The sequence below is a fragment of the Cupressus sempervirens genome, chromosome 10, assembly GCF_028749045.1.
Source record: "Cupressus sempervirens isolate cs-2001-9-10 chromosome 10, ASM2874904v1, whole genome shotgun sequence".
In the NCBI taxonomy this organism is placed as follows: Eukaryota; Viridiplantae; Streptophyta; class Pinopsida; order Cupressales; family Cupressaceae; genus Cupressus; species Cupressus sempervirens.
Window position 1 is genome coordinate 600,452,416 of NC_143127.1, and position 17,545 is coordinate 600,469,960.

Genomic DNA, 17,545 nt, shown 5'->3' on the forward strand with positions numbered 1-17,545 from the left:
TGTAGTTTTTTGATGCTAAAAAACTACACACAATCGAATCTAGAAACTAAAACTCATATTCATGGATTATGGAAATCTCATAGATCTGAAGAGAAAATTGCACAAGAGACAACCCAAATAGTTGATGGCAACTATTGATTCAATGAAATTTAGACTAGAATAAAAATAAAATAACAATAATATTCATATATGACTTAACTCCTTTAGACCGTGTCCTCTTATTTTCTATTCCATGAATTCCTTATTTCTTTATTTCTTTTAGAATGTAGAAATTTATTTAATATTTTATTGTGCCTTAAACTTATGTTTAGATTGTGGGCAAATGAACTATAAAGGACAATTTACTTTTAATATTTTTAGTGGCTTCAAGTTTAACACTAACCAAGGAGATACTAATTTATTGTGAAATCATATGATAAGTTCAAAGGTAAAAAGAGTTATGATGCATCCTAGTTAGTATAAAATACATATCTTTTATAAGTTTAAAGTATATTAATCACACTTTTAACAATTGAAACTATCATGATAAAAATATTGCTCACAATAAAATTTAAGATCTCTCAAACTTGGAGATTTGGTTTAGGACATGTTGACCCATTGAAAAATAAAAATAAAATAGATTTTTTGAAATGTACATTAGTTATTAACATTAACATTTGAAAATGTCCAATTTCAAGTGACGTTCTAAATATTTATTCAAATAAAAACATGTGTATTTATAGTAATTCACTGGGAAAATATGGTCAATCAAATCCTTATACACTAAAGTAAAAGTAACTACATATATCTATGACAATTTAAGGTTTCTTCAAATACATGCATGTGTGTATATATAATATTTTTGCAAGAATATGAGTTCAACTAGATGCCTATACATTTATAAATATGATATTTATTGGAGGAACTTGTGATACTATGCAATCACTAACATATATTTGTTACTACCTTTATTATTGTGACAAAAGCTAACTTGCCATAGACAAGCCATGAACTTTGTGAAGTACTAATCCTTTCTACTTTCTTACTTCACCACTTGTTATATTTTTCTTCTAGGAAGACAATGCCATATGAAAAAATTAAAAGAGCACGGGAATCTTGGTCTTTGAGTGCTATCTACATATACACCAAAAACTCTTATTACAAAATGAGCTATTGAATTCAAGGTTAACAATATGCCATTTAAAAAAATAAATTAAAAAATGTATTTAACAAAAAATATTTCTTCGAGGATGACAAAAATAATGTTGCAAATTATTAAAACACGAGTAAATAATTGAATTTCATGATTGTTTCATGGTTGTCCTTCCTACAAGCATGATGGAAATAAGACAATAGACAATTGAAGGACATGAGTGGGTGGGTGCGATGATTCAACTATCATACAACTTAAAATTGCTCTCTGACTTAATTAAACATAAAACCATAAATCAACACCACATCAAGATAATATATATAACACCAAGATTTTTGTACGTGGAAACCTAGTCAAGAGAAAAATGACAACATGGTTGAACTCACAATATAGGTATATTATGTTAGAAGTATTATACTTTCTTAAGAGTATCTCAATGGGAATGCACATGAATTCAAACACACTATCTAGAGCTCATTGCTCAAAATAAAAAAAAGGCTTACTACCCAAGGAAGGATCACTTCTTGTACAAGAAAAATTCAGATCGTATTCACCTATTATGAACTATACAAAACATCTTCTATATGTGAAGAATAGTACAACTTTCTTTTGCACAATTGGTCTTTGCCTTCAAAAGATGTATATTTTTATATCTTTGCACATCTCTCTCATACATATAGATACAATATTATTACATTATTTATACATGACATCAACCTTGGAAAGATCATCAAGGTTGGCACAACACTCATTACCTAATTACAAAAAATATAACCATACTTAATACACCATTTTATGTGGCCCGAGAAATGTTAGCCCCAACATAACACACACCAATTTTTTTCCCCTCAAACATGAAATAACTCCAAGAATTATGCCTTGAGCATCTACAACATGCTACAATCATTTGGTTGACCAAGAATATGAAGAATGACAACATATTGATTGAAATAATCAATTATGCTTGTAATGATCAATGTAGACCACCAACACAAAAGGAACATGATCCAAAAACTTCCACACACATCATGAATAGCCATAGAAATACCCACATCAACATAAATCAGTGGAATCACCAACATCTTCATATCAAACCATAAGAACACTAGCAACAATGATTGTAAACCTTGAAAAATCACCTATGGACCTCCAAAGCATGAACCAATTGAGTTGAGGATAGACTTGAATGTCTAAAACATTCTTCATAAATCCACAGACATAAATTACAATGTAGATCAATGCATATCAAAATATTGTCACTTTGTCACCATTGAATAATCAAGAAACCAATCACAACATAGATAGTCATACCTCACTTACATCTTCATGGAAACATTTGAAACTTCAACTGAACCAACTATAAACACCCTCTACACACTCTTTAATCCACAAACTATGATCTTCAACATATTGACAACACTGATCAAATGACCTCATTGAACATCATTGCATCACTGTCTTAGACAAAGAAATATGTTGACATCAATGAAAACACATCTCTCAAGATTTTTTTGCATATTAATCCAACACAAGAAATTGCGTGAAAAATTAGTAGAAAACACTACACCTAAAGCACAACAAACATTGTTAGTTAGTAGAGACAAAACAATTCTTCACAATTAGATACCAAGGAGGCAACTGATGTGGTAAATAAGATATAAGGAGGTCTTTAAGAGAAATAAATATCCACTTCCAATAAATTTTCTGCATTTGAACATGTACTTGTGATTAATACTAAAAGGAAAATGTAAAGAACAGATTGATACCTAGAGTCAATTGCACAAGATTAATATTAAAATTCTTTCCCAATTTTAGTGCAATAATGTCCATTGTCTCTTCTCCGCATGCAAAGTATCCCAAGACTCTAAAACATCCATACACAAGTGAGATAATAAAAATGGTAGACCCGATAGTCCACCAAATTTATGGTTCTCTCCACATGCAAAGCATCAAAGTAATCCAAACACCAACACATAAGTGAGATAACATAAAAAGTAGATCCAATATCTCAACAAATTTATGGTTCTTGTCTACCACAAAGTTAAAGGGACTACCATAACAAAAGCAATTTTTTTTTTCAATGCAGATTGGATTTATTTCAATACAGGAACGAAAAAACTTATTGCCTTACTGTTGTGTGCAAAGTTATCCCAACTAAAGTCGTTATTAGAAAAAATGGTGGACAACGCCTAAATATATTGTTATACACCACAAGCACACTATTGCTTTGAATGAGAAAGAAAAAAATACAAGAATGAGAACACGACTTGATCTAAAAGTAATTCAACACCAACTTGCATGTGTTAATTTATTTCCTTGCAAATACCACAACCATGAATAATATCTTCCTTTTATTTTATTATTTTAAATAAGGTGGGACACATAGTTTGTAGTTCAAACACTACCTACTCAATTTTTTTTTGTAAGACTAAGAAATGAAGTTGTTATGCAACCAACACAATGCACCTCATGTAAGTAGCTTTCAAAACAAATGTATTTATAATTTATGAGTGATGGGTACATTTTGTTGGCCTCATAAACCTTCCACTAAGAGATGCTATATAATGAACAAAATATGTCTAGTCTTCAATAAGACATCACTATTACCTCACTATTACCTAGATCTCGTACAATTTATCAAATAAACTATCAACAACCACTGCTATTTTACTACTTATTCAACCTTACATACATCTCGTATAAATTTGATTGAAAGAATACTCCTCAATCTTATCCAGCACCATTATGATTTTATAATTTCTAATGCTGAAAAGCAACTCATTCATCATTACATACATTTGGAATGAAATTTGACTGAAAAAAATACCCTCAAATCTTTGACTCTTGACTATACTCAATTTCATCCTAAAAACCATATTCCCATCTAAAACAACATAGGGAAGGACGATTGCAAATAGAAATTCATGTAAAATCTCGAACATGAGAGGGAAGGACGATTGCAATAGAGTGTGCATGCCGGCAGAAACTAATTATCCTTGAATTGGTCTGATTTTGAAAAGGAAAGTGGGGGAGTCCAGTGTCGGGTGCCTCGCCTTTATGCAACAATCCAGTAAATCCTATAGACTTTTTACGTGTACACCGTACGTCTCCATACCCACGTCACGACACACAAGAGGAAAGTTTGTTAGCCTGCAAAAATTAAAAAAAGTTCTGACAAACGAGACCATCTGCTCTGCTTTTCGCCCGTGTAATTTCCATGGATTCTAAAAATTCCTTGAAAATTTGTTCTCATGGATTCCTCTGCTACATCGGCGATGGAGTGCCGCGCTGATTTGGCTGTGGTATATACGGCAGAGCCTCGGAAATGCTCATACTTTCGCCTTTTTGCTCTGTAAACATACTGCAATATAAGTTTTTGAAGACCTTGCTAAAGATTTGTCATCAGCAGCTTATTAGTGTCGTCACGCGGCCGGCATGATATTTCTTGGTGTATAATCTTTGGTTTTGGATTCATTTTTGTCTTATTTATGCTACATTTATCTGGATTATGTGTTTGTGATTCCGAGGATTTGGTACGAGAAAAGAAATCCTGCTAGAGGATGCTCTAAATTGGGGTGGATATCGTTATTCTGGTTAAAATTCATTCGATCTTTGTACGGCGTTATGAAGTTCAAGTGAGAGGGAGATCGGTGATGGCGGCAGAGCGGGCGTCGTTTGAGACAGCGAGGCAGATTTCCCAGGAATTGGAAGGCAAAGGTGCCGGCTGCCACTCGGGTATGAAATCTTTGATATTATAGAGCTGTTTTTCACTCTTCTCTTTTTTTTGTGGGGGACGGAGGCGTGGAGGGGGATTGTTTTTTTTCTGTAATTGTTAGTTTTCAGGAATTGTGTGATTTAAAGTGTTCAAATGTAGCAATGCTGGTGGGCAGAGGAAAGCAAACTTTTGATTCTTGATTATTTCTATGAATGCAGCATCTGTGGCAGTTTAATTCTCTTTTGATTACACAAAATCAGAATAAAAAAGTAGTGTGCACGCTAACGGCAAGGCAATAATGGTTCCATTTTGTATATATACATAAGCATAGTAACATCTTTGATCCGGCACGGGCATGTTCCTGGATCTTGAGTTTAGGAACATGCCCATGCCAGGGCCCACATCTCCTGCTGTTTGTGTGTTTATGTAATGTTGTCATACCCTTATCCAGATGCTTGTATGCTTCAGAATGGCCTCCAATTGCTGTAATCACCAGAAACTCTGGGTGTTTCTTGGACATACACGTCACTGCACCTACAGCTTCTGATAACTAATTAAATTTAATATAGCCATACCCTTATCCATATGCTCTCCTATGCTATTTCAAAATGGTCTATTGCCACACCCATATTGTATGCTTTCTCGTAACTATGGTGTGTCTGAATTATATTAGGAACATCAAAGCACGGCTTAAAACTTTGCCACCAAGGAAGCCCAGCTCTAATGCTCATCTGTGTGAAGAGCTGAATGAAGAGTACGTCCAGTGAAAGTTTAGAAAGCTCCTCTATTGATTTACTTTCCATTAATGGGGGCTAATAGCTTCCTGATCAATGGTAAGGTCCTCCCTTTTTTGTTTTGCAAAGAATGTACACAATCACAAATTCCTTGCAACAGTGGACATATCCTTAAATTAGAATGGTAAATTTTATGAACTGAACTCCATTCTTCATACCTCCTCGTGATATGTAGAGAAAGAATAGAGTTGCATTCGAGCTTAATATGCACTTTTGTTGGTTTGTGTTTTATTTATTTTCTGAACTTCTGAGTTTTCAATTTAAATATTTCTGTTAACTACAGTCACATGGTTCTTTTGCTTGAAAGGAGTTTAGGATGGAATTTAGACCAATGATTCTGGAAAGAAAAAATGAGGAAACATGATGGCAATGAAAATGGGACAAGGTACAAGGTTGAAAGAGGTTGCATAGAAGAAACAACCTCAGAAGGGTTGTATTACACTCTTATGTGATGCAATTTTTGGAGTCCTATGACAATCCTTTTGTCACAGGATGTATCAAATGATTACCGTAAATGGAAAGAATTGCTAAATATTTCTCAAGTCAATCCCATTATGTCAGTATGAGTGCTGTAGTTTTTGGTATGGAGGTGCAGGGATGGATTTTTTTTTTTTCAGATTTTGGGGATTGTGGGGTGATGGTGGGGTTATGGCTAATAAAAGAAAATGTGTCTATGATTTCAGCACAACATCCTGTGCTGGTCTCATCCACAGACTGGGCATTGTCTAACACCTGTATGCGCACAGTGGTCGCATGCATATATGCAACCACTGACAACATCATTTGTCACAACCCATGGACGTGCTTAGTCAGCCCGTACACATGCAACATGTGGGGATATCTACACCACAAGAAATCCCTTTATAGACACATAACATTTATCAGCTTCCATACCACAGGAAATGACCCTGTTCATATTTGGCATTTGGTACCATTTGTGCCCAACACATGGTAGCATTTTGGGCCATAGGAGACAACAGCATTTGGGTTTGCCAATTGGCAATGGCCTGTTCACACATTTCATATGAACATATGCATTGGAAACATGTTAACATAGACACAGTCCCCAGTTTCCAGCCTAGTTGTAATTCATGTATAAATACCTACACAATACAAGTTGTATAGTTTGAGAGGAAGTAGAAGACTCACATCTTACTCCTTTCAAAATATCTCTATTCATTCTTGAATAGAAGTGGCATATTTGCTAGAAGCCTTCCATGTGTTGAATGTGTATTTTGTTTGCTGTTCTATTTTTCCATTTGCATATTTTGTGATCTTGTTTATTATCAGCTAGTAGATAGGATTGCTCCCCTAGACTACTTGGGGCCTAGATCATTGGTATCAGATTAAAAGTTTTTAATTGCACAATAGTAGAAGTGTGGTTATATGTTCAGTTCAACTTTTGAGAGTTCAAATGAATTTTAAAAACAAACTAAAATGATTCCAGAGGACGTGGTGAATGCACACCTAAGGTTTTGGTAGATATTTAAAAGAGCAATTCATTCCGTCTTGGAAATCTAGCACCAAGAACTCTTTAGACAATTCTGCAAATTCATGTGTCAACTTCAACCAACACCACAATAACTTGGGCAACATGTTTCTGCACAATTTCAAAATCTTTTTATAGTTCAAGTAAATCATGATACTTCTAATTTTAAAGGTAAATTTGATGCCACAACGTTGAATGTTTGGATTCGACAAATCTGAGGTGTACTTCTTTGTCAACAAGTTCACTGACATCGAAAAGATTTTATCTGTAGTGCTGAAAATGTCCACTTTAGTGTACCAACAGTGGCAAACACTCATCACACAACCCAGTAGGGACAGCCATCCTATTCAAGCTTAAAACAACTTTGCTAGTTCTCTATAGGAGGAATTCTACCCACTTAGACATTATAAGGATGAGCTTATGAAGTTCTAGTGGTTGTGCCAATTTAAGGAGCAATCGCTAGAAGACTGCACCATTGAGTACTGTGACCTCTATGTGCTTTCATGAGAACATTCGAAAGCAAAAGAAAGTGCTAAAGTACATTAGTTGATTGTCACCTTATATTCACACTAAAATGCAGCTCTTGACTTTATGCACTTTGGGTCAAACATTCTGCAATGCATTCAAGAGTTGAGCCAAGGTCAGACATAAGCAAAAGTTTCCTCATGCAAAAGCAAACTCACACAATACATTGGCTGCAAGCGTTTCATGCAAAAGTAGCCACAATGCTCTAGGCTAGCCACACAAAGACCAATAATATCATCATCATCTGGACAATACAAGAATATGGATTAGAAGCTGCAAAAAGGGGAAACGTATTGCCACCATGATTGCATTTACTTCTTAGCGATGTTGAAACTGCATGTATTAGTCACTAATTGTTCAAGCCAGTTAGGTCTCAAGCAAGGGGAGGAGATTGATCACGAGGCATGTGTCTTAATATCGATGCCATGACCATTAACACTTTGGAGGAACATGAGCATTTCTTCCACATTGTTGGTTCAACAATAACCAATCTACATCATCATTGCAAGTGGCAATAGAAAGAACATCATTTCCCATGATGTAGGTAGTCACTTGGTTCTTTCCATTGATCCACATCAAATCGCACTCTTTGGGATGGTTGTAGCAACACAAGGACATTGAGGTGAGCCTACAATGCACTTTCAAGTATGCAGTTGAACCCATGTAGGACACTCACTTGTGATATTGCCTTAGGAAGTTTGCAATGTTTATGGTCGGAAGATCATATGTGCACGACAAGATGGTATTTATTAGTCAAGACTCAGATTTACAATGGTGGATATTGCATGTTGGCAATCAGTACTTCAATCTTCGCGAGATGAAATAACATGCCGAACTTGCTCTAATCTTTTCAAAATGGTGCAATATCATTTGCCCATGCATAGAAGTTTGTGCTTTTCATGGTCCACCCAAATGCATCTAATTTGACAAATATGTGAGTACTATTATTAGGGTTCGTTTGGTTTGTTGAAAAATCAAGAATTTGCAAATCTTCAAAATGATTTTCGCAATTTTAGTAGAACTGTTTGGTTGATATGGAAGATGAGTGGGAAGATACATTTTCTGCATTTGATTCCTTTAATTGGAATTGGAATCGGGGCATAAATAAATTTGGCTCAGGACTGAACCATACACAACAGAATGAAGGCCCTGCAAATCCAATCATTGAACTAGCTTGCCCTCGCCAATGTCTGCCATTTTCCCTTGCATGTTGACCTTAACAGATCCTTTTGGAGGAAAAACAGGGTCGATTCCCCAAACAGGCTTAATTGTTACATTTCTCAAGTGTTGTAAATATCGAGGTTCCAGATTATGAAATATATTGATCAGCACTTTGGAGCCATGGCCAATGGATTGAAAATACCCTAAAATGAATTTCACCGTTGCTAGGGCTCCGCAGATGTTTAACAAAACACTGGCCAAATTAAACTTTTGGGCAGACTGCAGGGCCCAGACAACAACAAAGGGAGGACACAGTCATAAATTAGCTTGGAAAAAAGATAAATCTTTGCGTAGTCAGTGAGGTAGGCAATACATAAGTAAAAAGCTCAAGCTAAACAACAATTAAGAGAGATTATGATTCTAAGATATTATGCTGGACTACAATGGAGGTAAACAACAAAGGAAATAAACAGAAAAAGAGATCTGATGATCTACAGCCGCCATCGCTATTTTCAAAGTTGTTTTTCTCGTGTTCTCTTCAATTTCAACGATTTCCTGCATTTCAAAGGCAACATTGATGAAATCATATACAATTGCACTCTTCAGTCCCGAATATTTTCCCAGAGTTAAATCGATCAGCTCCAGAGGCCATTCTGGACTGATTATTTCTATTATACCTAAAGAGGCCTTGAGATGGAAAAAAGGACAATCGCACAAACAGACATGAAAAATCAATAAATGTGATTTTTTCATTTTTTACACTCCTCAAAAAAGTGTAACCAGATTACGATTTTCAATTCCGGGTAGCTAGCGGGAAGTCTGATAACCTGATTTTGAGGTAAAATTAGATTTCTGCAATTCTAATTCCATTTTGAATTGGACAAAAATGCAAAATTTTCCAAATCCAGTTTTTGCAAATGCCAATTCCGGTCTAATTCCATGAACCAAACAGATTAGCGTACATGATCACACTGACATTATCATAGAAAAATGTTACCAGGGAATTGCAGCACTAGTAAGACATCTTTTAAGAACACAAGGTCTTCCTACACATTATGTGGTGCAACATTGATTTGATTTGAATACGATGCTTTCTCTACCAAAGAGTCCTCTATATTGCTTATCTATTTCTGAAAATGATGAAGGTGAGTGCCAAATCCAAGAGTTGATCTGTAATAAGACAAATCCTGTAACAAAGATCTACTGCTATAACTAAACATTTCAAATAGGTAATGAATAATTTTTGTTTTTTTGAAACAAACGAGTATTTAATAAGTTCAACTACTTTGCTTTTCAAAATAAACTACAATATGAACTGAAAGAAAAGAAATGTACATTATGACTAAGTACACAAAGATTTGCATTTTATTTTAATTGGAAATACTGAAAGGAATTACTGCACAAGACATGAAGGAAAGGATCTTACTAGCTTTCTTTGATTTGTAGCATATCTCTTGAAAACTTGTTGCAGCTAGCAGCTAGAAGAAAAGGCATCACTAGGGCATTTATCCACCCAACCAAGGATCGTAACTCGATCCCCCTGTTGGTTCCCAAAACCGCAGATTGGAATTTGACGAGCCTTGCCCGCTCGATGCTGGGATATCCAACCGGTAATGGCCAACTTGATGGGAATGATCTATGCGATTCAAATCCCCTGCACTTTTGGAATGATTGATTAGAATGCGAATGTAATGAAAGCTTTCAAAATGGCAAGAATTATAGAAAGCTTTTAACTTGCAAATTATGAACTGAGAACAAAAGTAAATGATTGTATGAATGTGATAATGTTTTAAATAAAGAATGAACACAACAAATGAATATATTAATTCCTCAATGGAAAGAAATGAAATAGTTGCCAGTATATGGACTACGAATCAAGAGTAATATAAAGACCAGTGCTTAATTAAATGGGCAATCAAAGTCAATATTATAAGTTGACACATACAACTTTATAAAGTTCAATGTATTTAAACTATAAACAATTTTAACAATTCAGACAAAGGATCAATTATATAAATGCAATTTTAAACTAGTCTAGGATGCACTTTAACTCTTGTGATATGGAGACAAACTAGACATAAATATGGAAACAATTAAATATTTTACAATATCTATGTTTATCAAATTTAAAATGCAATAATGACCCAGTCCACTTGTCCAAACATTAAAATATTTATAGAATTTAAAAAATACTTATAAATGACACAACTTAATAGTATTTTAAACTCTAATTAAATAAATAAAATAGATACACTTACAGATTATGCCGGAAATAGAAATTGCACATAGAGACACTCCTTACGGATGATCCATCTACTGCAAGTTTATTTATTTGGACCGCATAAAATTTACCCAATAATTCAAATCCACGAGCTTTGTTCAATTGCTCATTTCCTTACCAATGAAAGAATATAGTATATCAAAGTGTGCATAGAATATGTAAAATTTTAAATATGAATATGAATTGTTGTTTGATTTTACATCTATATTTATAGGAGGCTGAAGGGTGTCGGTTGCTTTTTCAAGCACCGCATCTTTTCATGACAAATAACCAATACAAAACCTTAATATAATTTTATCAAAAATAACCGGCAGTTTGATAATCTAAATGCACTCTCCTCAATGATCAGCTTTACAAGGTTCTTTCAAACATTTAAATGTTTTGAGTCTCCATATTCTCAATTCATGCAAGCTCCTCCTTCAACGCACATATTCCTAATACCGGCAACAAGACAAAGAATTGTTAGATATGAATTATTAAATGAAAGAATCGGTAAGTGGAAAGAGGTGATATAAAATCCCTAATGTTCCCAAACAAAAGCATTTGACTGGAATGGTGCGGGTGTTGGTGATTTCTCGGCTATGCTCTCGAGCATTGATGTGCTCATGGAGGTTGAGCCATGAATTCAGTCACACGATTATATTTTCCAAATTTCTCCTGTTGCCTGTGAAGAGCCTCACTTTAGACTGGAGCTTCAACGACACTATATCATTTTGTTTTGTCGGGGTTGCCCACAGAATCGTATCCTTTATTGTTGTGTGCTGGAGCATAATTCTTGTCTCATTCCAAAATCGGGCAAAGTCCTTCTCTGTTTATATCACTGGAGTCACCATGTGAACAAGATACCAAGAAAGGCAGAAGTCCAAAAAGTTCATAATACTCTGAATAATGAGATTGTGTATCATAGGACAGAAGATATCCTAGAGCCTCTGCCATGAATACTCATCACAATCTCAAAGATGATATGCTGACTTATTGTTATTGTGGATGCTAATGCTTTGCCAGATTCATATATTACGATGATTTCTCTTCAATTTACTATATGCAATGATAGAGGTTCAAATGATATCTCTTCAGGCGGAAAAAATTGAGTCTAGCATGAGTACAGGATAACTCTCAACATCTCTAAAGTGCACTCTGTGTAATTATACACTCATATATACCAGGCTGTGTGCATGTAAACTTACTTGTATTATACAAGTTCAAAGTCTCTGTAGATTATATCCCCATCAGCAAAAAACTCTCTACCAGAATGCAAATGAATTGACTGTTACAAATGCCTGCTGTGCATCTTGCTGCTGTCTTGGATATTCTCATTATTCTGGTCATTCCTATTCTTTCATAGGTTTTCCTTTGACCTCAAAAGGCATCTGCAGATTTTTATAATTCTGGTTTATCACATTAGGCAAATTCTGACCTTCCACAATGCTGCTAAATAAAAATCATTGAATATTTTGCTACTGGAAGAATCATCGAATATATCAACAATCAGAAACTGCTCGAGACTTTCAAGATAGTCAAATAAATGTCCCTGCTGCCTTTTCCGTGTATAGAGATGTTGTTCATATTAGGTGGCTAAATACTAATAACGTATTTTCTTTGCACACTGTTGCTTCATCAAGACATAAAAAAGGACCCAGTCCATTAGGAATCTCCAACATAATCTCACAAATGGAGGCAAAATTTTTGGGCTCCATCACCCCCTTTCCCACTTCATCTCTTGAAGTAGACCCTGGCCTCCGCAAGGGATGGTGAACGGTTGTGTCAATTATCTGTGATCTGGTGTAAGAATACCTACAATTCAGTCAGGCGTACCCTATAGCTACTGCTATCTTAGTTTGACACCTGATTTCCACTTGTTTCTGGTGTTCTTAACCTGACTATCACCTAATTGTACACCTTGGCCAAGGATTCAACTTAGATTGTGTCAGCAATTCACCCTTCCCACTTGCACAAGGCTTTTCCTAGTTCACCCTGTTTGGGTCTCGAGTCTAAGGCCCTGGGTATTTCAGGATAAAAACAAGATTAGAGTTTTCAGCTGCTGCTGATGAAGAAATGGCTATCAAGATATTCCTATTAGTTCTGAGGAACATGTAACTTCCTCCTCTCCCTAGGATGTTTAAACTTTGAGATTGTCCATCTTGTTTTCTTTTTGTTTTTTTTGGACAACTTAAGGGAACTTACATATGTTTATATTCAGCCCCAAGAATAAATCCTTGAACTTGTTTAATTAAAGAGAATTTAACACATATGTTAAAGAAAGCTCAGAATGGCTTTACTGCTGTTTGGGGTTACAGTTTAGGATAGTAATTATTTCAGGTCTTTACCCATGTATGATTAGACAGGACTCAGAAATCGTTTAGCTGAAACTAAATTTCTATTCACTTTCCAATACCAGTAACAGTAACGGGTATTTGTTTTCCATTGTACTTGACCCTATCTTGTCTCTCTCAAATTTTAGACCTGTGTACTACTGATAAGGAAGCAGGTCAACACTGGAACAGCAACTCTTCCAGCTTTAATTTATCTTTTCTTATCTTTCTGGTCTGCTATAAATCAAAGTCTCATGAACTTTCTATTTAAACCTTCTATTCACAGAGAAATAAACTGCAAAATTCTTACAAATGCACCTAGTAGTAAATATAACTGATTGTAGAAGAGGAATTAGTACCAACTTCTTTGTGTCAATAAATTACAGCAGGCCCATGATACTTGGAACATTTGACAAGGTTAAGCATGCACGTTATTCTTAAGTATCAACTGGTCACGATGAAGGTTTTGTTTATTGGTTTTAAAAAGAAACACAACTTCCAATACTAAAATGCTTACTGCTGGCAAGACACTGTTTATGAGGTGGCCTTGGTGATTTTGCCACCTCTCCATCGTGCTCTTCCCACTATATTCACATTCTTTCCCCAACACCACAAAAACATCCCATCTCCAAAACAATTAAAAATTAAATGAATTTTATCCTAAAACCATTGTCCTCCTTGCCAAAGAAAGGTTTTAAATGATGCATTCAAGAATGGGAAGGAAATCTAAGTTCTATAGACATGCAATAAAAGAGAAATTATATATTAAGGGATCATACTTTAAGCATTGATAAGAAATTAATATTATCAATTTTATTAATTCATTTTTGTTTTAAATTCTGATTTTGTTTTAACAATTAAAATAAAACGTGGCCTAAGAAAGGTGCAAAAAGTGGATAGAAAATTTCTCTCTTATGAAATATAATATCATGAGTAATTCCTCAAACTTAAAGGCGAGAAGAGTGATAGAAGAATAAAAGGTTTCGATAAAAGAGTTCCAAGTTCGCCTAGGAAGAGGAAGACATAATGCATCGATCTTAGAACCTAATGACCTTGGCCACCTTTGTGCACTAATACCATGATGTCAAATCTTGCCACCCTTAGATTTGTCTTCGGACACAACCATTTAGCATCCCCCTTTCCCGGTGATACCTTTTCCCTTTCATTATTGGCCTCGATACTCCTGCGTCCAATTCCAGAGCAAGTAGTTAGACCAATAACTTCGACAGATATCAAAATTTACTTCTACTTAAAAAGAATGGTTTTCAAGTTACAACATATCCAAATAAAACCATTTAGGGCACACTTGTAAAACCACCATATAATGTAAAACCAAAACCATGTAGGGCATAAGAACCATTGTTTAAATAATTGCAAACCACTTAGGGTACATCTACAAAACACATGTTAAATGTAAAGACAAAATCATCTAGGACACAAAACAATACGTGACGAGAAATATAGTAGTTCTAAAAAGGGGTGTGACATGATTGCTCAAGGGAAGATTTGGCTAAGCTCTTCCACTTGCGAGAGCCTAATAGTTTTCATGCCAAAGGAAGATGGCACATGCCATCTTTGCATTGATTTTTATGGGCTTGACAAGATAATGACGAAAAATAGATATTATCTATTGTACATTGATGACTTATTAGACTAAGTCCATGGTGTACAATAGTTTACCAAGATTGAGCTCAAATCGTGATATCATTAGACATGAGTTCAAACTGAAGATATTTGGAAAACAACTTTCAAGTCTTAAGATGAATTGCATGAATGGAAGATTTTACCTTTTGGCTCGACCGATGTGCTGACAAAAGTCATATAATTGATGAATGAAATCCCATGACATTTTTATTAGCTCCTTTTACATCGTCTATGTAGACATCCTTATCTTTAGGGCGACCTAGGAGGAATATGTGGAGCATGTCTTGTACATACTGGTTACTCTATCCAGTACAATTTGCAAACCAATCTCAACAAGTGCACTTTTCACATTCTGATTTGATACCTATGCTATTCATTGACCACTTTGGTATCCATGTAGACAAGAAAAAGGCCAAGATGGTTTGAGATTGGCTTGACATTGGGCACTGCTCTGAAGTCTAGACCATTGCATTTAACTATGCACTTAGTGCAATACTCACATAGCACGGGCACTTGATCAAACATATTTTGGAAACTTTTAGTGACACAGGTCAACACCTCTCCATCTATGAAAACGAATTATACACCATTGTTCAAGATATTGAGCAATGACACACATACATCTTGAGTAAGGAGGGTGTCATTCACTCTAATAATAAGCCACTTTAGTTGTTACATACAAAGGGAAGCTAGAGGGTACACACCACATGAAGTGGAAGACATGTTTATAGTAATTCTATCTAGTGTTCTAGACAAAATGATGAAAGACAATAAGGCACTTGATTGCCTCAACCAACCACTAGTTCATGTGTTCATCATAGTGTTTGACTTGTCCAACTGCCACTTCTTTGACTAGGAAAATCTTTCTCCAGTAGGTGTTGATTTTGTGGAGACAAACATTTTGCTTGTGCAAGGCAAATATGTTGGTGAAATCTACATTTTGAGAAGTTTTTGTAAAGCTCATGCAACATTGTGTTCTGGAGGTGCATAGCTATAAGATTTGGATTCAACAATTTGATTTTTGACATGGACTTAGATTCAACACCTAGACTTCACAAATTGAAAAACCATGAAATATAGTTTCTAAAGGATTTAAAGATTTACAATGCATCCTTCGATAAATTGATTTCAAAAGACCTAATAAACTTATCAATTGGAAGCTGCTTTGACAATAGTCACAAGTACGCAATGATCAAATGAGTGCATAAGTGCATTTGAGTTGAAGGAAACAACATTTTTTTATCTATAAATGTTCTCAAGTGTTTAAGGTGCATAAAGCTCATGGATTATGATATCCATGGCCCTGAAAATTAAAATCATGTGAAGTCGTTATCTATGTTAGAGAGGAGCATACCATTGTACCCAACATCTCTAGCTCTATGTGAGGTCCTGAGCTCATATCATTGACAAGTTTGCATTGTTTTTGAGGCCATATAGATTTACATGGAAAATTGGAAGTAGAAGCATAAGTCAATTACTTGGGATTTGATTGGGAAATACTTAAGAGAATAAAAATAGGTTACCATTTATTAGACATGGGAATGAGTTTTTAAGTTTCCTTTTAAAAAATTTAGTTGTGATTTTTGGGTAGCAATCCTTAGTGGAGTCGATGGATAATGCTCTCACAGGGTTGAACGATAGCGCCCAATTTATGCTCAGTGTTGTGATGTAGGATGGGATTGAGGGTAGAGCCCTTGGCCACAAGCCCAAACAAGGTCTCTCTTATCACTAAGATTTCATGGCGCATGCTATTCTTCATAAGTTTATCACTTTTAGCAAAGTTCCATTAGTCTAGTTTGCAAACCCTCAAAAAACATGATTGTTGGAGCCACAAAGTAGAGGCATGAACTATGTTTGCTGGTTTTTGCTTCAATGGATGCTATTTTAGCGTGAAAAGCTCTTGCTTTCTCATTTTTTTACTTGCAAATGAAATTAATAGCATCTAGAAGTGATGTAGGTTCATTTTAAGGTTAGAAGTTTTAGTTTTTAAAATTTTCTGCTCTTTTTACCTCATTTTTGATGGCCAAGTTAAGGCTAGAGAATTGAAGAGTTCTATGAAGAGTTCTATGAGCTTAGTAGACCAAATTTGCTAGGAACAAGGTTTGAGTCTTTGGGACTTGTCTACCTCTTCTTGTCTTGAGAGTCACTAATTCTGGTGAGTATTTTGTGTCTTGTAACTACGAGAAAGTATGCCTTGCCCAATACTCATGTGGAGGTGTATAGGCCAAAATTGTACACTTCAACATCACCGAGATGATATCAATGCTTTAGCAAAATCTCTATTGGTCTCATGTGCACGTTGACATTGAGTACCAAGTTATGTCCATTCCTTATTACATCACCATGCCAACAAACAGGAAGTTTGGGCATTGCACCCTTCTATTATTTCCAACAAAGTGTTAAGAATCCCTTAGCATGTATTTCTTGAGTGGATCCTTTTGACAAAACATGAGCATGAGTTCGTATTTGTTATAGTAGACATTCTCAAAGGT

At 35.2% G+C, this 17,545-nt stretch overlaps 1 protein-coding gene across 1 annotated transcript in view; it reads left to right on the top strand.

Annotated features, from left to right (window-relative positions):
- The first annotated feature begins 4,305 nt into the window (after positions 1 to 4,305).
- LOC149535292 (uncharacterized) overlaps positions 4,306 to 17,545 on the top strand; it is a 144,366-nt gene continuing 131,126 nt past the window's right edge. The window contains exon 1 of the mRNA XM_089807814.1: positions 4,306 to 4,867. Within this exon, the coding sequence (XP_089663940.1) occupies positions 4,786 to 4,867 (82 nt within the window). The 5' untranslated portion in view covers positions 4,306 to 4,785. The remainder of the gene's footprint in view (positions 4,868 to 17,545) is intronic.